This window comes from Syzygium oleosum, unplaced genomic scaffold, assembly GCF_021117445.2.
Source record: "Syzygium oleosum isolate NSW1041296 unplaced genomic scaffold, Sole_v2.1 Sole_v2.03, whole genome shotgun sequence".
Classification (NCBI taxonomy): Eukaryota; Viridiplantae; Streptophyta; class Magnoliopsida; order Myrtales; family Myrtaceae; genus Syzygium; species Syzygium oleosum.
The window spans coordinates 10,937,669-10,959,390 of NW_026607487.1; the positions used below are offsets into that span (position 1 = coordinate 10,937,669).

The 21,722-nt window shown below is 42.2% G+C and overlaps 4 protein-coding genes across 4 annotated transcripts; 1 reads left to right on the forward strand and 3 right to left on the reverse strand.

The window, feature by feature from the left end:
* Positions 1-2,312: 2,312 nt before the first annotated feature.
* LOC115670739 (NAC domain-containing protein 1-like) lies at positions 2,313-3,942 on the reverse strand. Its single transcript, XM_056310029.1, has 3 exons — positions 3,756-3,942; positions 3,355-3,641; positions 2,313-3,148 (listed from the first exon to the last, which is right to left on the reverse strand). Exons 1-3 carry the CDS (start codon positions 3,925-3,927, stop codon positions 2,558-2,560), a joined length of 1,050 nt encoding a protein of 349 aa, XP_056166004.1. The 5' UTR covers positions 3,928-3,942; the 3' UTR covers positions 2,313-2,557.
* Positions 3,943-10,912: 6,970 nt separating this feature from the next.
* LOC115670768 (zinc finger protein GAI-ASSOCIATED FACTOR 1-like) lies at positions 10,913-12,973 on the forward strand. The gene is made up of 3 exons (XM_030592128.2): positions 10,913-11,091; positions 11,189-11,591; positions 11,823-12,973. Exons 1-3 carry the CDS (start codon positions 10,998-11,000, stop codon positions 12,763-12,765), a joined length of 1,440 nt encoding a protein of 479 aa, XP_030447988.1. The 5' UTR covers positions 10,913-10,997; the 3' UTR covers positions 12,766-12,973.
* A 2,767-nt stretch (positions 12,974-15,740) lies between these two features.
* LOC115670718 (fasciclin-like arabinogalactan protein 12) lies at positions 15,741-17,035 on the reverse strand. Its single transcript, XM_030592053.2, has one exon. It carries the CDS (start codon positions 16,888-16,890, stop codon positions 16,078-16,080), a length of 813 nt encoding a protein of 270 aa, XP_030447913.1. The 5' UTR covers positions 16,891-17,035; the 3' UTR covers positions 15,741-16,077.
* A 1,534-nt stretch (positions 17,036-18,569) lies between these two features.
* Positions 18,570-21,646, reverse strand: LOC115670860 (DNA polymerase II subunit B3-1). Its single transcript, XM_030592234.2, has 4 exons — positions 20,308-21,646; positions 20,011-20,098; positions 19,135-19,176; positions 18,570-19,017 (listed from the first exon to the last, which is right to left on the reverse strand). The coding sequence occupies exons 1-4, from the start codon at positions 20,944-20,946 to the stop codon at positions 18,953-18,955; spliced, it is 834 nt and encodes a 277-aa protein (XP_030448094.1). The 5' UTR covers positions 20,947-21,646; the 3' UTR covers positions 18,570-18,952.
* Positions 21,647-21,722: the final 76 nt, after the last annotated feature.

Here is a 21,722-nt window from a genome sequence, read left to right on the forward strand (position 1 = left end):
TCATGAAGAATAGAAGATCAAGTGTAGATTAGTCACGTTTATTTAGTGGACTTGGCTTTCATTCAAAGTTCAATATTCCGTCATCATAATTCCTATAAAGAAGTTCCTCAGTTTATGAGATCCACGTTCACTGATCTTATATAGTGTTTTACAGGTGACACCTACACTCGGATTTCTTGTGCAGTTTACATATTAATAAAATTTATGCAAAAGAATGGGCTAAGAGTGTCGTCAGTTCAAATGTTGAAAGGAGATAGGAACACTGAACTGAACCATGGATCACTTTTCTATTAGGAAAGAAACAGAATAATGCAATTACTGAAGAATGAGAAACAATTTTTCTATGATTGTCATCCTATTAGTATGTTCATGTGTGTTAAGGGACTGAAGTTGGTGGCTTGGTTAACATTGCTAGAAGTTCAATGCTAGACTTCAGTCCTCATTTCTGAGTTTTTGGTAATTCTGACTTCCTTTTAAGATAAACTTGTTTCTAAACCTATAACCCCCATCCAAAATGCAGGAAGCTTATCTGATGAGAAGTAGCTGATCAATTCCAGACACTACATGATGCAGAGCAGAACAGTTTGGACACAATTGGTTCCTTGCAGAAATATGTGAACTCCTTGGACAATGAGATTAGCATTGCTCGTTCTTAGGTGCAGTTGGCGTATGTATCCAAACCTATTGATGGCATTTGTCGCCTGTTCACATATGGACATCAGCGAGATGTTAATGATGTCTTTCTTTTTCAAGTACTGAAATCAACTCAATTAAGCATCAATCTGAAGTATGGAAGATGGATCAGGCAATGTAAGCATCTTGACTTTCTTTGTTATTTGTTTTGTCTTTCTCTTTGGCAATGACCGGTCAGTTCAATCATAAGTATTTTCCTATAATGGTGCACTAGTGATTCATTTTATGAAATGTCCCCACAGGATCAAGGTCTCAATGCCATATTGGGAGGATTGGATGCATAGTTAAGTGTGGCTTGTCAATTAGGTTGACCATTGTTTCAATTAATCATATTTCACTGCTAAACAATTTGCTCCTTGCAATTTGTTTCAAAGTTGGATGGGAAACTTCACTAACTCTCTGCAAATTTGTCAATTTCAAATTATTATGGTGGAACAGAAGGTGATCTAGTGACTTGTGTACTCTTGTGCAGAAAAGCTGTAACTGACTTTGAAACCGAAGATGAGCTAGTTACTTGTGCATTTCCGTGTAGAAAAGCTATATCTGATTTTCAAAAGAATATTATCAGGCTCACAAACCCAGGCCTTTTACCCTAATCTTTAGTAGAATGTTGGATTAATCGTTATTTTGGAACTTTGGCAGATGGGATTAACAAAGTTCCTTGTCTTGAAATGATTAATCCGTTGCCTTCCTTAGCACCATTTCGTACACTTACACCTAAACTTCAGCTGAAAATGATATTCTTGCCATAAAATTTAGTCCCTGGAGTATAAGAAGGACAGGCTCGTAGTTGTTTGCAACTCTCTTGTTCTGATTTCACTCTTCTAAAATTAAAGAAACTACTGGATTTCTCAACAACTGGAACTTGGTTCATTCTGCTTTGTCCAAGTTTCTATGCACTCATAGCAGTGACACAAAGTGATTGAATTCATCCCTTAAATATGGTATTTTACTTCCGTCCTTTGAGACCTTAACTAGATATGCTGGTGGTTATTTTGAATCTTCTAGTGGTCTGAGTCACTGACCACTCAATTACTCGGTGTTTTGCTGTTTTCGTGCTTGTAAAGTAGGCATAGGGTTGAGAGATATTAGACTGATGATTCTTAGTTTCTCATTGCTTGTTGAATACACATTACTTGGATATTGACCAAAAGTTTTCCATGCATAACGCACGCAAGGCTGGGTGCTTTCTTCCTTCCCCTTACTATCTGGGAAACTTCATCTTAGACAGCTCACATCAATTTATCATTCTCTTATCAGTTGACAGAAATAAATTAGGAGTAAAATTCATGAAAGGGAAATGTGAACTACAATTTCACTACTTATTTATGGCCTGTATATGTTTGACATAATTATTTGAGAACTGCTTTGAATATATAATGTCTAGAGAGGTATAAGTTGAAAAGGGCAATAATTAATGTTCTTATGTTTCAACAAAAGGGGTGAGGTTAAAACCAACATGCCCTTCTCTTCTCAATACCTCTCTCTCTCTCTCTCTCTCTCTCTCTCTCTCTCTCTCTAATTGTTTAAGAGATCTTCTGCATCTACAAACAAATTGCCAGCGTCCTTTTTTCTAGTCTATTTCCTTTCCCTCTCCTCAAACGTGCTAGCAGGAACTGTTTACTTGCATTCATCACATTACCATTTTATTGGGTAACATATATAGTGAGCTTACAGTTCACATATATCCACTTCCAGTTTCATGATACAATTATAATAATCTCAGAAATATGTATAACATGCAAATGTAGAACTGCGGATCTTGATTTTGCATGCTTTGTCTACAACTTTTGCTGTACACCCTGATTTTGCCTCCTAAATGACCACCTTCAGGAAAGTCATGTCCTCCTGCCAGTTATGTGCTTCATTGCTGTAAGTGTCTAATATATGCTAGATCGTTAAGTTCCTGGAAGTCAATCATGGAATTTGGTGGGATCATGGTGAACATGTTCTTCTGATACTGGATGTGGCTGTACCCATTTGTATCATCACCAGCTACTGTCTTGCCAATTGAATCGTCATTGCTTCTGTTTTTGTTTTGCTTCCTGCTGTCCTTAGCGCATATGCTATGCTCATTCTCCTCAAAAGCTTTCCTTTTTAATGTGTCGACACAATTGCTTGTTGAATACACATTACTTGGAGAATCTATATTATTAGAACTTTCATGATAAACTGAGTTCACACTGTTACCATTCTTGCTGCCTTCAACACTTACATTAGAGATGGTTTCCATGTCAGGTGGAGCTTTCCCAGCCAGCAGGTATGCTATGACTTGGCAATCTTTGAACAGATGATCCACGGTCATATCAGGATTGAAGTATGTGCATGCAGGTTGTGCTGCCTCAATCTCTGGGGAGTACCTTGGTGCTTCAGGTGATTGTCTATCTTGGTTTTCAACGTTCTTTTTAGGTACTTTTGCTTTTTGTCGCACTCTGCATAGCACCCAATCATCCAGCTGTGCCAACAAGAGCCAATATTTCTTTCACTCTTCTAATGAGGTATGATAGTAAATATAGTTGAACATTAACTTCTTTATTGGCCAAGCCATTTAGTAGCATGAAATCTTGTAGAAAAATAGTTTGTAAACATTTATTTAGAGAGAGAGAGAGAGAGAGAGAAAGAAAGAAATGGTGTTGTCATAGGTGCGATATACCCACTTACTCTCATGGACCCTTTGAACCTTGATGGCTTGATTACTGTGTCGAGCAACCTGTATTCATTCATGATCCAATCTGTCTTGGCCGACTTGGTTGGGCGACCAGTATAGAAGACGAGAGCTTTCTTGACTCCTATGCTCCTTGATTCCCCAGAAGCAAGTATAGGCTTGTCGGTTCCTGTTGCTTTCCAATAACCAGAAGCTGCTGCCCTGTTTGGTCTTCCACCATTTGGATATTTTCTATCTCTTGGACTGAAGAAATACCACTCATCTTCCCCAGATAAAGCCTTCTCTGCTGGGACAAAAAGAAAACCAAAAGCCATGAACAAGGAAAACAGGATTTGCAGTCTTAAGTTTCAAGGAGTAAAATGAAACAAGTAAAACAAGAAATTGGTGTAGAACAGACTGGGTAGCTCCCATGGATTATACTTGTACAGATCTATATCGGCAATCACCGGTGCTGGAAGCGGAAGCGAAGTCACCTTGTTTTGCAGGTAATGAATTATGAGTTCTTCATCTGATGGGTGGAACCTAAAACCTGGAGGAAATTGAAAGGTTGAATTGGATTCTTTCTCCATTTGCTGAAGGTCTTTTCTTGTGTCTTAGAAGAGTATGGAGAGAACAATGGAATCAGGAAACCCTGATAGCATCGAGCAATTTAGGAGTACCTTATGAGAGCACAGTGCCAGTGTTATATGGCAGAAATTCATGCAGATGTGGACGTCATTTAAGATAAAAGACAGGAAAGAGCCAAATCAATTAGAAATTGACCCATTTGGTTCTACTTGCTGGAGCTGACCTTAGTCTGCGAACCTCTTGGACACAAGAAGGGATGTCAATAACTGCATCATGGACGAGGGAACCACTTGTTAATGCATATTTATGAGATCAACTTCGGGTTTATCCCTATTTTCCTTTTTTTCCCTATTTTAATCTGGTCATGGCTCAGGAGTTTTGTCGTTCTGGTAGCTTAGCCATGATATAGAGGGGGCTCTGAGCCTTCACCTTATCATCATCCCAATTCTGACCATAGATTGGAAGACAAAAAGATGCAATTGAGGGAATTAGTACGTATTTTTTGTCAATATATTGAAGATCAAGTATACAATTACATGTTCACGTGCCTCGATTTCATGGTTTTGGCTTGTTATCATAACAATTAGGTTCAATGGTCTCATGGAACCCCTTTAATTGGTGTCGACTGGTCATCACTGTTGAGAAGGGAATAGTGATACAGTTTCCTCCAAATGCAAAATCACTTTTGGTCCTTTAATAGGTTAGGCCCGAAAGTTTCCCGAGCAATAGAAGTAGGCACTTGTATTGTTAAGCTATTGTATATACCAAGTAACTAAGAGTTTTAATGTACAGTTTCAGAAACAAAACTTCACTAATTCGACGGTTGTAAGTTGAAACAAACTATTACATAAACAACTTCGAGCTCTAAGTTGTTAGCTATTAGCATCGAATTACCAAGATGAAAAACCTATCCCAGAAGTTTGATATACACTGATTATTGATCGATGAATTTGAACGCTCTCCATGCACCACATGCCTTATTCCATTGAGAAAAGCGGAAAACAACGAGAACTATATGCATCACTGGTGCGAAAAGGTAAAGATATTGGTGCGTTTCCTAATTACATTAATTTGTTTGTCCTAATAAATGCAAACGGAACTCAAGATAGGCATGCATGAAGGATTCTCCTAAAATGTTCTTGATTATTCTAAACCCGGATAGACCTCTAGATTATGACATGAAAAGCAAAAGATGCAAGCCATCCCTTTTGGTTGGATATGATCAATGTATTCTGCAAGTAGGAGCTTTGCTCCGAAACTCTCTGTAGAGATGCTTCTTTTGGCTATATTCATCCTATGACATTGTTCTCACCGAGGGCAAGATATGGGGAATATGCCACGCGAGTTAAAACCGTGGCTCGTTCACGAACATAGTAACGACAGACAAACTTGACAGCTGAACCATGGCTGCATAGATTACTCTCTTTATTTGGAGTCTTATAAGCATGACTTAACGTGTCTTTTCCTCTAACTTCTGTTCTAGACATATCTAAATGGGCGTGGAGTTTATTTGGTATATGTTAACATGTCATTACAGTACCTCCTTCATATCCGCAGTCTGTGGAAAGAATGGGACGTGAGCTGCATTGGCGATTTCTCGGCTTATTGACCAGCGAATATTGTCTAAAAAATCCTAAACCTATTGTACCGAGGTCAATCCAGTCCTAAACCTTTAAATTATGCCGATTTAGTCCTAAGCCTTTTAACGATTTGCCAATTTAGTCTTAAATTTTTCAATTGTGCCAATATAGTCCTAAACATTTTGATGATTTGCCTATTTAGTCCTAAACCTTTTGACGATTTGTTAATGTAGTCCTTCCGGCCAAATAATTAAATAATAGGTTGAGGACTAAATTGGGATGAGCAAGCGCATTGCGAGCAGGAGTGAGTGGTTCCGGGTTCCGTACAGGTTCTACCTAGAATTTAGAACCTACCCATTAGAACAGCTTTCTCATTTTTTGGAATCTGGCACTTACCCGAAACACCTAGAACTTGGAACCCACCCTGTAATAGGTTCCGAGGTATACTCAAGTTCCACTTGTATTATTAATTGAACGATTGCAGTTAAACACAACATTTTATGACCACCATTTACTGTTACAATCCATTGACTACAACTTTTATTTAGACACGTGAAAAATTTGAAACATTAACAAAGTAAAAGTCTTAGTTATAAAATAGAAGTTCAGACTAGTGGTTCCAAATTATGCATTCATCATCGGAACTTACCTGTTAAAATAGGTTTCTCAATTTTTTGAATCCAAAATTTACCATGCATATCTTAGAACTTGGAACAGGACAGGTTTCTACCGGTCGGTTCTTAGATTCCAGACTCACCCCTATACCATGGTACAATGATTGATCACCCAGGATTTAGAATACTATATTCTTTTCTTAGGGCGGGTTCGCGGCCGAACCGACTTTGGCATATATCAGATAGAAACTAGAGATTTAGCTTGGAGCTGTTTGGAAGAAAGTTCCCCGCGCAAAATCCCCTGAATAAGAACGAAAAAGTTAGACGATGGTACCCAGGTCCCATGCCCTCCTTTATTGGAGAAGACCAGGATAAGATCCCGGACATTATCTGTTTAGAAGTCAGTAATACACCTTCACGTTTTGAGCCTTGTTAGAATCGACGAAACCTTGTTTTTTTCTTGCTGAAGAAACTGATGTTTAGGATCCTCGGAGTTGGTGCTCCTGTCTTCTTATGCATTGACGGACATGTGGTGGGGGGACCATTTTCATCTCCTGCGTGACAAAACCAGACGGAGTTTTCACCGTCGTCGAATTGGGTCACCCGAACGAATTGTTGCTGCAGCATTGTTTTCCTTTTAATAGAATGTTGCTGTATCAGTGAAAGCATATGACTACAGTTTTAGGAAAAGGGAGCGAGGCCCCCCATTCCACGCAACTTTATATTGACAATCCATCCGACTTTAATCTAATCGAGTAATGTTAGGGACAGCGGGACTGGTTTACGACCCAGCAAATTGAAATTACGTGCTTAAACGAGATTGTCATATGCAAGCACTCGTTAAGGAGTAATTCGTGAATTTATTTTTCTTAGTTGATTTAAATACATGTAGCATTATTGATTTTAATCTAAGCCTAAGAGAAGTCGTTAACAGTATATCCTTGCACTTGCATCCCTTGTTCATGGGTGTCTCTAGGGCTCTTATTTTGGTTGCTGAGGCTGGGGAGGGGGGCACCTTTTCCTTTTCAATTGGCACTGATTTGTCAGTCGAAAATTAATGTACTCTCTCGTTTTCCATAGAGCCGAATTTTTACTAGAGTCAGGAGAAATTGTTGCACATCCCGAGTATGCGAGCTCGGCTCACATGAACTGTTAGATCATATGGGCGCACGTGGGCAAACTTCACTAACGGTAGATGTTATTCGGGCTCACATGAATCGAGTTCACGCAACAATTCTCCCGCAAACGATTGTAAAGGTCTGCACCCCGAAAATAGGGGGAGGATGGTAAGAGATCATAAGGGCTCGATCCGTGGTGAGTCATGCTTCGTTTTGAATGATACGGGCCGTATTGCCCATAGTTTAAGAAGCAGGCCCAATCGTTAGCCCAGATACACAAGGGGCATTGAATGTTTTAGAAGAGAAACAATATGCAATGCAAGGGAAGGGAACTAGTCGCCTGTCGTGGATCAGCAATCGAACTTAGCTAATCCAAAGTTGAAGCTCACGTAGGATGTGTCTCATTAGTTTGTGTTGAGATTCTTCATCAAGACATGTCATATTGAGCCGTCGAACGGGGTAAAACAGGGTGCTTTAGGATAAGATAAAAAAAAAATATGGAGTTCGACGTCTGTGGACAACACTTAGATCTCAGTTGGTATCATGAGTTGAGCAGACGGTCAAAAATTGGACGAAGAGACGACTGCTCTAGATCGACAACTAGACTCGTTAAAGAGATCGAGGGGAAGCATCGGTGAAGTTCAATGCCTCATATCGAAGGGATTCAATAGAAAGTTCATAAATTGAACCCAATGGCATATCTAGTTAGATATATATTCATTCAAAAACATAACTCATTGGATTATGGACAGCCTAGACATTGTCAATCGGTTCTTTTAGCATTTAGAAACCTAACGTGAGACTTTGTTCTTTCACACCTCTTACACGTGCATGCAACAGATATATAATAACTTTAAGATGGAAATTTCACAAGCTCTTTGCACTTTTATGGGATTTTACATACATGTTTTACTTCTCAAAATCTTCTGCCGGTCCACCAGTCTGATGTTGTGCAACAGACAATACTTTCGCTGATCTTGTGCAACAGACAATACTTTCGCTAATCTTGTGCAACAGACAATCCTTTCGCATTAATATATCATTTTCTCTGTGTTAACAAGTTTAAGGTTTGGGGCATTTTTAACACAAGAAAAGGGAATAAGAATAAATAGAAGTGTCATAACTTTTATACGATGCTCATTTGAGTGTCATAAATTTTTTTCGCTCATTTAAATGTCACATTGGAGTAAAATCAATCATTTGAGTGTCATTTCTGGCAAATCATCATACGTGAATTTTTTACTTAATTTTCCCTTTCCATGTAAATTTTTTTATTTCTTTTTAATTTTTAATTTTTAATTTTTCTTTTCCTTTTCTTTTTTGTGCTGGTGAGGGTCATGGTGACCCTTGCCAACCGCGAAGGCCTCGCCCTCGATTGGTGGGGCCGTGAAGGCCTCGCCTAGGGCCATGGTGGCCTCGCTGGCCGTAGTTAGGGCACGAAGGCCCTCGCCAGATCTGGCAAGGCCGTCTCGCCCGCAGCCAGTGGGGCCATGAAGGCCCTAGCCTACATCTAGCAAGGGCCTTCGCGTTGTTGCCCGTGGCCGGTGAGGCCGTGGGCAAGGCCTTTGCAACCGACGAGGCCGTGGGCAAGGCCTTTGCAACCAACAAGGCCGCAAGCAAGAGTCGCCACTGACCTTCGCCAACACAAGAAAAAAAAGCAAAAGAAAAATAAAAAAAAATTGTCCACGTTGGATTTTCAGGTGAGACAAATCGTCAATGACATTTAAGTGATTGATTTTTTAAATTTGTGGCACTCAAGTGAGTGAAAAATAAAGTTATGACTCTTAAGTGAGCGCCATATAAAAATTATGATATTCCTGTTATTGTTATCTGTTGTAAAAATGTTACCCTATCTGAGAACCGATACTTTCCTCCGTATAATGACTAAATCATCTTGTCGAACCCCATTTCCTAAGGTACAATAAGCCTTTCAAGACTGATTTGTTTAATTATTCATTATACTTCCGGCTCTCGTCCATTGGAATGAATGTTACCAAAGTCAAAGGACTGGGCTCCATCAAAGAAACTCACCAGTAGGAACCTTCCTACTTTGTACACTTTCTCTCTCTGTCTCTCTCTCCCTCTGCCCGCGTCCATGTGACGTTAAAATCCTTTTGATTGGCCAAAATTTCAGATGGGACCTGCCGATCTCATCCTGTCTTAGTGAATTTGGTGAATCTGATGAGGTTATATGATGATGCTTGACACAAGTATATCAAGTTGGTTCTCAGTTGTCACCCGCCCCCTGCTGTTTAAGTTAAACGAAATACGACTCAGCTTATGAGCTCGATATTATTGTCCGTCAACCTTCTTGAACTCATGTCGAAACCGCAGAACAAGGCCTGTGCTTATGATTGAATCAGTCGGGCACGCATAACAACTTATACCCATCATCTTAAACTCGCACATTTCGTTGCAAAGACTTCGTAAGGGATCCATAGATATCGAGAGTTGGTCAACAATGCATCTTTCCAAAACGCTCAGAATATGAGCAAGCGGGGCTACATCGCCGATCGCTAGGATTCTAGAACGGGCAAGACGCGCGAGATCAAAACAGGTCGGGATGTAATTCGACGAACGGGTCGGGGACTACGGGCAGTATTTCTCCATTGGAGGGGCCTTCCCCATGCTCTGTTCCGTAAGCGTGTTCATTGACTGTTGACTGCAGACGAGCGGGGCCCGACGGTCCCCACGCTGTCCAACCTAATCCCCCCGCCAGTTTAACGAGCCAGGTCTCACGGACGGCACTCGAGTCAGTGGAATCTGTGGATCTTTGATGATGTGCAATTATTTGACACGGACTGTCGATCGATTTGCCCTTTTACTTTTCAAATTTTCCCTTCTTCATTTTTCTTCACCATGATGAGTGACCGTAAAGGATGACAGCTTTTTTGTTCATCGCTTTCTCACCGTCTTTCCCTCGCTCGGCCTTTTAGGAATCCCATGTCCTGAACCCCTGATTCGACCCTTTTTAACCCCCTTTTCAGATTTTGCGGGGAACTATCCCTGCCTTTGATGCGTGTCGTTGTTGTCCGAGACTAATCCCACTCTCAGAAAGTTTTGCTTGGCGACGTACGGTAATCTTTCGTGAAAAGAAAACGAAAGTTCGTATACGAACGTAGCGGAGGACAGCCCCCGATTTCGAAATCCTTGCTTTTGCCACGATGGACTTGATAATTGCTGCCCGTGCAATAGGATTGCCTTTCCGGGCAAGTTTATTCATGTGTAGCCCGGTTGGAGTAAAAAGATAGGCAGTGAATTATGCAGTCTACATCTCTGATCCTTATCACCCAAAGACAATGTACTAATCAAACTCTGTTTGCATATCCCTTTCATCGTTTCTTCTTACTTCCCACATGGAGAGAGAGAGAGAGAGAGAGAGGGGTCCAGCTAAGTCTATGGCTGACCGACTTTGACAAGAGCCGTGCAAGATAAGGAGAGCATGAGAGAGAGAGAGAGAGAGAGAGAGAGAACCAAACTCCATTGTTGCTAGCTTTTACACTTCTCTCTTATAATTAGTGATGACTCAGATGTGAAGTCTGCAGCAAGAGTATGATTGAACAGATAGAGTAGGAACCCAACGGGGTTCATTGATTTCAGGGACGAGAGATTGATCTATCTCTCTATATGCTTCTCCCTCACTCCACTCACTCTTTTCGAGTTCTACTGCCCTCTTCTTTTAGAATAGCATTTTTGTAGCTTTTGAGGTTCATTTTCCCCTCAAGAAAAGACCACCCAGTTACAAATATCAGTGCAGAAGATGTCTGGAAATGGGCTTGTTTCAGTCAGAGAAATTGCTCAAGACCCCAACTCTAATCCAATCAATAAAAAGAGAAACTTGCCAGGAACACCAGGCAAGTCTGAACTTTTTCCACTAACAGCTTTTCGAGTTTCAAAGGAAGCTCTCGTTTTATCTTACCCTCGATTATTATCTTTCGAATGTTCGAGCAGATCCAGATGCTGAAGTGATTGCTCTATCCCCGAAGTCTCTGATGGCCACCCACCGCTTCGTCTGCGACATATGCAAGAAAGGTTTTCAGAGGGACCAGAACTTGCAGCTTCACAGGAGAGGACACAACCTTCCATGGAAGCTGAAGCGAAGAACCAAAGACAGAGACCCGCCAAGAAAGAGAGTTTACATATGCCCAGAGACAACCTGTGTCCACCATGACCCATCAAGAGCTCTTGGAGACCTCACAGGGGTGAAGAAGCACTACAGCAGAAAGCACGGGGAGAAGAAGTGGAAGTGCGAGAGGTGTTCAAAGAAATATGCAGTCAAGTCAGATTGGAAGGCTCACAGCAAGATTTGTGGGACTAGAGAGTATAAATGTGATTGTGGCACCGTCTTCTCCAGGTAATTTCATTCACTTTGTCTTATTTCATTCGCTTGTTTTGGACTCTCACGTGTATAGTTCAGCTTTCTATATTGCACTGAAATGATTGGGCTGGTTGAGGGAAATATAAATGAACACACTGGGCGTTTTCATTGTCTTCATTTGATTGCAACAGGGGCTCTGTCATTCCTATTTATACTGAATTAAATTGAGATGGTTTCTTATTGCTGCGATCATGCATCATGATACAGGAAAGACAGCTTCATCACCCACAGAGCCTTTTGTGATGCTCTAGCTGAAGAGAGCACAAAATTCAATTCCTCAAACTTCAGGAATGACCCAACACTGGCTCCTCCTCAGTCAGTTGCAACAATCCCTCCTCAATCAGTTGCAACAATCCCTGATAATTTCAGAATACTCGGCCCGGAATTCGGTAATCCCCATCTTAACAGTTGCGGATTTGCCGGTACATCTGCCAACGCATTCTTAGCTTCAATTTTCGGCAGTGACCGACCAGAATTCGTTCCTACAGTGCCGATGAGTATTTTCGGGTCGCCAAGCACGTCCTTATTTGGGTCCGGTCCATCCGTCTTGGAGTTGCCTCAGTGTGTGAAGGAGGAAGAAGAGAGCAAGAGTTCAATATCCGATGCAGTGAGTTCTTTGTATGGTTCAATCGATCAGAATCATCCACAACAACAAAGCCAAGGTCTCATGTCAGCCACTGCACTCTTACAAAAAGCAGCAATACTGGGATCTACCATGGCCAATCCACCACTCATCAGTGACGTGGGTCTCGGACTAATGAGCTCATCGTCATCTTATTTACCCAATGCTTCAAATTTCTGTTCCCTTTCTCAGAACTTGAATGAGTCAATACTGAGTTCATTCTCCTCTCCAGTCACTTGTTCTCCTGGAGGAGATCATGTGCTGGCCTTCGGCGATACAGACTCGAGCTCACCGACAGCCGAAACTGAGAACACGCTGAGAAATATGGTGATGCAAGCCAATGGGAACGTGAGCCAACCGAGAGTTGTTCAAGGGAAGCTGAATCATGCATTAGTTGAAGGCAATTTGACTAGGGATTTTCTCGGTGTTGGAGGCAAACCGAGTTCACACGTCAACCAGCAAGTGCTAGCAGATTTTGCTTCACTGGGGTCATTGTCCACGGATTTGAGCCCAGTACAGTTTACTTAGCTATGCCAATATAAATGATATCTTGGTCTAGAGCTCTTTCATGTACTGATAGAATTCATGAAAGAAGCAAGCTCGTTCATACTTAAAGATATCCTGGGAAGGTAGAATGATGAAAGCTTAAAGCTTCAATCAAGCCTGTCTTTAGCTAATTCGCGCAAGCGGCGACCCAAGTATATTGGAACGACTCGTCACTGTGCATTGGTTTTAATGATCGAGAGGACGAAGGCAAGAACGGGAGATGCTTTGATTCCCTACATAATTAAAGTGCAAATAATTTTATATACGAGTCACCCACTATAAATTTTGACTCGCATTTTATTTAATGCACGAGGTTATCAATTCATTATCCACAGATTTGAGCCCAGTACAGTTTACTTAGCTATGCTAATATGAATTATATCTTGGTCTAGAGCTCTTTCATGTACTGATAGAATTCATGAAAGAAGCAAGCTAGTTCATACTTAAACATATCATGGGAAGGTAGAATGATGAAAGCTTAAAGCTTCAATCAAGCCTGTCTTTAGCTAATTCATGCAAGTGGCGACCCAAGTATATTGGAACGACTCGTCACTGAGCATTGGGTTTAATGATCGAGAGGACGAAGGCAAGAACGGGAGATGCTTCGACTCCTTTACAGAATCAAAGCGCATATAATGTCATATTTAAGCCATCTACTTAGATTTTGACTCGCATCTTATCTAATGCATGAGGTGAACGAGATATTTCACGAGTAGATTTATCTATTTAAACGAGCTATTCCATCGTCAAGATTGGAGTAAAAAATACGTAAACATTCCATGGCGGCAATAAGAAAGTAAACTTTAAGCAACTTGAGCGACGGGGTCATCTCTTCATGCATGTAGAAGTGTGAAACGTTTTACTCTTGCATTGTACGTCCACGTCGTTTCACACATTAACATCACACTCCACTAGCAAAATTGTCAAAGTGCTGCTGTGACTAATTGGAATGGATCTTCACATGCTTCGGACATTATTCTTCTCCAATTCTCACTCAGTAGATTGTCCTTCGATCACACGTAATTTCCAGAAGACCGCAGACTTCGTTGACCAAAGTCTCCCGTCGAGTAAGCTCTTGATTAGATGGATGGATGGCGGATCTTACAAGTCATTCTGTACAATCATTGGGGCAAAGCACATAACAATTTCTAGGAATTTGATGTAGTCATTATGAATTATTGATGTCTTTGATTCCTTACACAGACCGGCAGGCAATCTTAGCGCGCCAACAAATCCGGGACCGTAGCAAATGGAGCGGGATAAGGATGTCATTTGAACGGAGATGGCGCTGTATACGTCGTTTTCAAAATACTACTAGACCCGACACGCACTATCCCCTTGGTTATGCCTCAAATCGACAAACTATTCCTACTTTTCATAAGCTTTTGCAATCTTGTGTGCGCATTTTGGACTTTGTAAAGAAGAGATAGAATTCAATTTCTCCTTTTGAAATGACAGTATAGATAAGATAAATAATAAAGAGACACGTTTATGGCCATTCTCTTTGCAAGTAGTGTGCGGTGAACAAATGAACAGGGGATTGATGTCATACTGCGTTTAAAGAATCTCAAGGCTTATGATGTCGAAACAGAGAGAATTCCGAATCGAGCTTTATGAGCTCTTCTCGGGTATGCATGGATCACTGATTTCTGTCATAATTTGAACTTTGAAGGAGAATAATGCATGGCCAAACTTTCATGATGATGATACGATTGGCCCAAGTTGAAAGCACCTAAAAAAGGTCAGACCCAGGCAAGATGCACAAGCCCAATGCACTAACCCAGTTCAGACTTCTTTACTGATGGCTTAATCGTTGCGTCCTCGTCCTCGTTTGAATGATATTGGGAATCTTTGTGATCCCTTGTTTATAGCCAGCCAGTCATCAGGCAATTTAAACATCTCATCAATGGATGTTATATGTTTTTCACTTCCTGACAGATGAAACTTCTTAATCAAAACTGAGAACCGAACCGGTGGCCCGGTGGAAACCTGTCCGATTTCAGAGTTCCAAAGTATGCAGAGTAGGTTTTATATTCCAAAAATTAGGGAATAGATTACAGGTTCTAGGTTGGTGGAACTTGAAATCTAGGGCAAGTTTTTGTGTTTTTATTGGTCTATATCTTCACGCGATCCTGCGATATTCCATGACATCCGATGCTGAATGTATAATCTGGAACTACTAGTTTGAGCTTCCATTTTATGACTAAGACTTTTACTTTGTTAATGTTCCATATTTTTCGTGTGTCTAAATATAAGTTGTGGTCAGTAAATTGTAGCAGCAAGTGGTGGTCATAAAAGATATTGTTTAACTGCAATCATTCAATTAATAATACAGGTGGAACGTCGAATCTAGGTAGACCACGAAACCGACCCTGAAACTTGTGACAGGGGAGGTTCCAGGTTCCAAGGTATGCAGGGTAGATTTCAAGTTCTAAAAAATGAAAAACCTGTTTCGACCGGTAAGTTTTAGGTTCCAGATGGAACCTAAACAAACCTGGAACCGCTTACCCCTATTCTTAATTCCATCTTGTAGCAGACACAGTATTGTATGAAAGAGCTTTTGCTAAGTATTACCTTGTAAGAATGCTTGTGCTGAATTCGTATGATCCTACATAGTTAGATGCAAAAGAGAGGTTGATGTTGTCTGTTCTAGTGTTCTCCCCTGAATTTTGAGTTACACATGAAGATGTAATGTTTCTAGAAAAGACTTGAACAAGGTAAAATCCCTTACGGTTTTTTGGTAAGTCGTGTTCGTTCTTGTCCAAATGGTTCCTATTTTGCTATTGGTTAGCCGGTTATTTTGATGCGTACCAAAGTGAATGCAATGTTTTCTCAGTTATGTGCAAGAGTGACTGATGACATTATTCAGTAGTGAGTAATACTCTGTGCAGGTTAACATAATGGCTGTTAGGTGTATTAATGCTTTCATATTATAGTGCTGGAGGAAGCAAACTGAAGAAGAAGAAGATCAATTTCACAATCCAGGAACATACAGCACCTCCTCAGATATAATACAACAAAATAAATGAGTACATGAAAACTGAAAGCAGGGAACACAGGAAAGAAAAGGAAAAGGAAAGAAAAAAGAACAGACTTTGACTCTTTTTTTACTCTTTTTCTCTCGTCACTGGCATGTTCTACCATCGGGACTCAAATTTATTTCAAATCACTGACCACATCTCTCACTGCCCTTCAACCAAATTCACCAAATAATAGCTCATTGCAAATTTCAAAAGTGACCCCCACCTCAGTGTTTCAAGCTGATCATTCTCGTAATGTCTCAAACTTTCCTTGTCACGAGTAGAATGTCCCAACAACAGTCAATCCAATGACCACCATCATTCCAGGCACCATCAATTTCCCTTCACCAGATGTGTCCACCGGGACGCTGTCGGCTACCGGGCTCGTTGCCAAAGCCGGCTTCTTCTTTGGCTTTGCTGGGGCAGGTGCCGGCGCGGGTGGCTTCGGGCCAAATATGTTCATAGGAAGCAGAACCTTGTCGACCAGATACACAGCCAACTGCCCGTCTGAAAATATAATTTGGTCCACTGTTGCATTGTTGACACCAGTCGATATGTTCACATTGCTACCGGAAGTAGTCAAGGTCAGCGGGAACTCGAACTTCCCGCTACCGCCGGCCTGTGTCCTCAGCGGATTGCTGACGGTTTGGAATTGGGACACAGACAAGAATGACGGGACTACATGGAACTGCACGAGCTCGACCTGCTGCTCAGCTGAGAGCTGGTTCAAAGTCCCAGACTTGAGGCCCGAGAAGGCGTTGTCATTCGGGGCAAAGATGGTTAGGCCATTGTTCGAATTGTTAAGTTGCGCATTGATCTGTTTGTCGACTGAGGTGACCTTCATGAGCTTGAGCAGCACTGTGAATTGGCTCGCCTTCGTAAGGATCTTCGTGATGTCATCTGGGCCTGCAGGAACCGGGCCTAAGAGAGGCGGAGCCGGGCCTAAGGCAGGCGGAGCAGGCGGAGACGGAGCAGGTGGAGACGGGGCTACAACAGGTGAAGCTGGGGCTGCTGCAGGCTGAGCCGAGGTGGTGGAGCATTGGAAGAGCAGGACCAGTAGGAGTGGAAACGAAAGGCTCTTCATCATGTTTCTTTCTTTGCTCTTGGTAGGGGGGAGGTGGGGGAGAGGGGGGATTGTGAAGAGAGGACAGTGAAGAAGTGGTGCTTGAAGAAGCCTTTTTGGATGTGTGAGGGAAGAGGAGGGAGAAAGTGGCAATTTATCTGAAATCTGGGAAAGAGAGTGGTGATCATCAGAGTGGGAGAAAATGAAATTAGGTGAGAGGTTACAATTTTTAGTTAGGGGAATTCAGTAGTTAGCACCTCAATGATAAGTGTTGTGCCAAAAGCAAAACATGGATGAAATAAATGGGAGAGAGAGAGAGAGAGAGAGAGAGAGAGAGAGAGAGAGCTGTGGGAACATTCACTGTTACAGCAACTAGTTTGCTTGAGAAAGCAGGAAATATAGTAGAGGGAGATCAAATGGCCATGGCAAATCAGGCCATGCATGATTGCTTGGGTTTCACTTTGTATTTATTTCTGGTACAAAATCAATTTTCTTGCCAACAAACTTAGGAGAGACGCTTTTGCAGCTTCCCATCTCCTTTGGCAAGGGAGATGAATCGAGATTCTATGTTTGCTGCTGAAAAATAGGGCCCAACACTCTCATCACCTTGATGAGGATTGAGTTGACTTCTGCATAGCAACTTTGGGTGTGCGAATTCCCCTTTCTTTTTTTCCCTAGTACCATGTTCTTCGTCATTGAAATGTGAAACATAAGAGTGGGGTAATGCATACTTGCAAGCACCAAACGTCCAATAGTTTTAGAAATTTGCATTTCTCAGCTGTGATTGAAAAGAAAAGGCATCCTGTTACCAATCGAGCATTCGAGCTAAGGAGTAAGACTAGCCAGTGCTATCCATCTGCTCTGTAATGCATCCATGGATACATATTGAAGAGGAAACAGACATTTCACCTCACCCATCAATCCTTGTTAGGTTTTTTAGATGCCTAGTTACAAACAGGTGATTGGCTCTGCGGAACATAAATGAGAGATATCATCCGCTTAATAAACCGACCTCTTCACCACTTTCGTCTGAATGGACTAACTGAAATCTCAACCATATTGGATTTGTTGATAATCTTGTCCTTAATGATTGACATGTAAGTTCTTCCCATGTTTGCAGCCGAAAGCAGGCTCTTTTATGCTATCGAAAATGACTTTTCTCACGCACGAACTATTTGCTACGCTCCAGCCCCCATCATATCGCGCTGGACATTAAAAGACTGCATTAGAAGCCTCATTATAGCTGTTCTCTACAGTTCTGTGTCACTGCAAATGGTTTGTATGCCACACCCTTCAAGCATAAGACACCTTTCGCGGTGGCCCAACAGCTAATCTTCGACGCCTGTTGTCTGGTTAGATTTAATATTACTCATTTTACACACCCACACACACAGTACAACAACATAAATGATAGTCATGGGTAAGATTCGCAATCGATCATCCCAGCATGATCTGTCTGTAACTATCTCGACATTCGCCTTTCCATTTCTGATGGCTTAATCATATTTGATCATTACCTGCTTCCTAAGCCGAAAGAGCCAGAGCTTACGGCAGTGAGTCTCTGAATCCAGTGGATAGGGATCTGGATATCCATTCTTCAAAACTATATTGCAAATTATGCAACTCTCCTCATTAGACTCTCTCCTCGTTTGCATGAATAGATTTACATAGATAGATCTCCATATCTTTAGTATACAACTAAAAAGAGATCTAACATAGGCCGAGAATCAGATTAACTATGAAGTACTTGTCCATGACAAATTGATTACAAAACATTGAACTCCCCACAAGAAGCTACCTCACCATCCATGTCAGCAATGCATGAGATTTTATTTTTTTTTTTGGTCAGAAAGCGATGCATGAGATTACATGCTGAAAAAATTACCAGAAGTATAAGCATTTCCCTTCTCCAATGTAAAATGCCACAAAATTCACCCATATGGACATCATCTGCAGCTAAATGTAGGTTCCCATTTTGCTGGCTCTATTCTCTTATAGAACCAAATAACAGGATAAGATGCTCGTACAAATCGAAGCCTCTCAATTGACAAAAGTTACAGTTTCTTGACCTAAGATTAGTATCATATCATGTCTCTTCTGGTTTCCTCTCTGCCAGTGCATCTGCAGCTTTCATTTTCTCTGGAACGAAATCTAGCACACAACCAAATGTCATCGAGTAGGTCATACTGTCATTGGACATACGAATGATCAATACCAAAAGTTTATGATCAAAGCAGACGTATCAATATGGGTTTGAAAAACAAGTACCTGAAAGAAAGTCGTATCTCTTCCACTCGCAAACAAGTGATGCTGAAGTAAAACAGAACACACCAGAAACAATCAGTATAATAAGATAGTTTAATGCCTAATCTCCATATGTCAGACAACCAAATTCAGACTCCAGTAACTTGAGTCATTGAAGTGTCATAAGTACAGTAGGGCTCAAACACGTTAACTCGCAATAAAGATAATCAAAATAAACCTTGAGAGAGGCATCAAGTTCATCCAAGCAAGTACAACAAAAGATAGCTTTGCATAATTATTTCACACTATAATATATTTCAAAAGTTTTCCATGTTCAGGTTGAAATCCCCATTCAACCTCTCCGCTAGCAAGGAGAATTTACGTACTTAAACAAGAATTGCCGTTTTAAGTTGAATTTCACAAGGACCGGACAAGACCAACAGTATCTCTGGAGGAGAATAAATGAAAAGCAGAGCGGCAGACAATTAAGCTAGGTTAATTTCGAGTTTCCACTAGGAAATCAGATGACACAGCTCCTTTTCAGGGGAAGACATAGGCTTCATGAGCCAGATATCGAGTGAATAATTTACTGACCGTACTACGTCAAGCCATACCCAAGGAGCCTCCTCCCCACCCTCAATCCTCGTAAGTTTGTTCGAAGAAACTTCAAAGTGCAATCATTTCAGAAATCACTTCTAAAAATAACCGAAAGCCATTCATGAAATTCAAATAGCCAACGAATCCACAACATTTTAAAGCATCATTTAAGTAAATCAAGGCGGGACGAAAGTTCACTCAATGCCGAACCTTACAAGGCGAAACTCGGTATGACAATAACATCAAGCATTCAATTCTTTTTGCAGGAGCTGGAGTTCGAATGAAAAGGAGAGAGTAACTCACACAGGTGGTCATACTTGAAAGTTCTCTTACGATCGCGAGCTGCAGCTAAGCCATACGCATCTTCGCAAAGCTGTTCGATAAACTTTTCCTGCAACAATCCCAAGGAGCTGAATGAGAACCAGAAGCAGGACACATTGCTTCGTCGATCGCAAAGCAAGTATGCATACATCAAATGATCGAAATACTAAAGCTGCATTTGGAGTGATCAGTGATTCCCAGGATTCTAGCAATATGGGAAATGCTGCAGAAACAAGAATGGAATTGCCAAACAAAACCAGAGCTCGAACAAGCATATACCGTGGCTTTGTTGATGACGAAGTAAGCCTCGTGATTGATGCGCAGGTCGGATTCTTCGCTCTTCGCGATCGTCCTGATCCTGTTCATCGGGAAGCTACAGAGCTTCGAATCGTCCCTGCTCCCGTCGCCGTCCTCCTCTCGCTCCCGACGCCTCCGCTTCTTCCGGACCGCCGCCGAGCCCGCGACGCGCGGCTCGCGCACCTTCGCGCTCCGATCCCCCTTCGCCTCCCGCTCCCCTCCCTGCGACTCGGTGCTCGAGGACGGAACGACCAGCACCTCGGGTTCGCGCGCCGCGACGCCATTGCTCTTGCTCGATTTACGCTCCTCTTTGCTCGCGCCGCCTTCCTCCGGCTCCCGATGCTTCCGCCTCCTCTTCTTGCCCGCCTGATCGGCGCCGCGCTCGCGCCTCTCCGGGCTCCGGTTCCTCCTCGGCTCGGGCTCCCCCGCCTGCGATTCGGTGCTCGAGGACGGGACGACGAGGACCTCGGGTTCGGGCGCGACGCCGTTGCTCTTGCCGGCCTTAGGCTTCTCCGGCTTGCTCTTGACGGCGGGGGCGGGGGCGGGGGCGTCGGCTTTGCTCTTCTTGCTCGACGCCTTGGAGATTCCCGCTCTCTCCCTCGATTTGGTCGTCTCCGTCATCGCTCGCCGTCCCGCGAATTGGCGCCGATTCTTCCTTTTCGCAGAGCGATCGAATTCGAGGGAAGATTAGGGCACAGCGTGAGTGATTTGGGGATTCAGTTTGATCATGGGCCGTTTCGGCCCGCCTGCCTCGCTCTGGGCAGGCATTTGAGATTTAACTTTCTTCTTCGCTGGCTTTCTCTCTCTGGCTTTTCTCTCGTTCACATAATGAGTAGTCAATGAAAGCTATGGAAATGGAAACCAAACATGGCTATTTTGTTGCCACCAGAGCACATTCTCTGTAATGGTATTTCGCCGAAACACTGTTACAGATGCCTGATCAGGCAATCCTTGGCCGGCTTACTCGCTATTGACATCCGTGCTCGCCCTCACCAAGGAAATTTCTTTGCGGTACCGAGAGCACTGCAATGTTGTTGAGGTTAGCTAGAGCATTTCCAAACATTGTGTCACAAGGATGGCGTAGGTTCGCTACCGTGTGCAGTCTACTATGTCGTCTTTCTGTTTCGTTTATCGTGTGTTTTATCGGGTCGAGCGAATGCATCTCTTGCTTGCCGTTTGTGGGCGGAAAACCGAACTAGCAAGAGGTAGTTCTTGTCCCCTGCAACAGTACACATCATGAGGTTGCGCATCTAGTTATATGTACTAAACTTAACTTTGATAACTGCCATGTTCAGTTGGTGCAAGTTTCGTCGACCTTCGCGACTATTAAGCAAAATTAAAGGGGAAAAAACAGTTCACGAAGGACTCTTTTCGACTCGCGGGACAGACCAATCGAT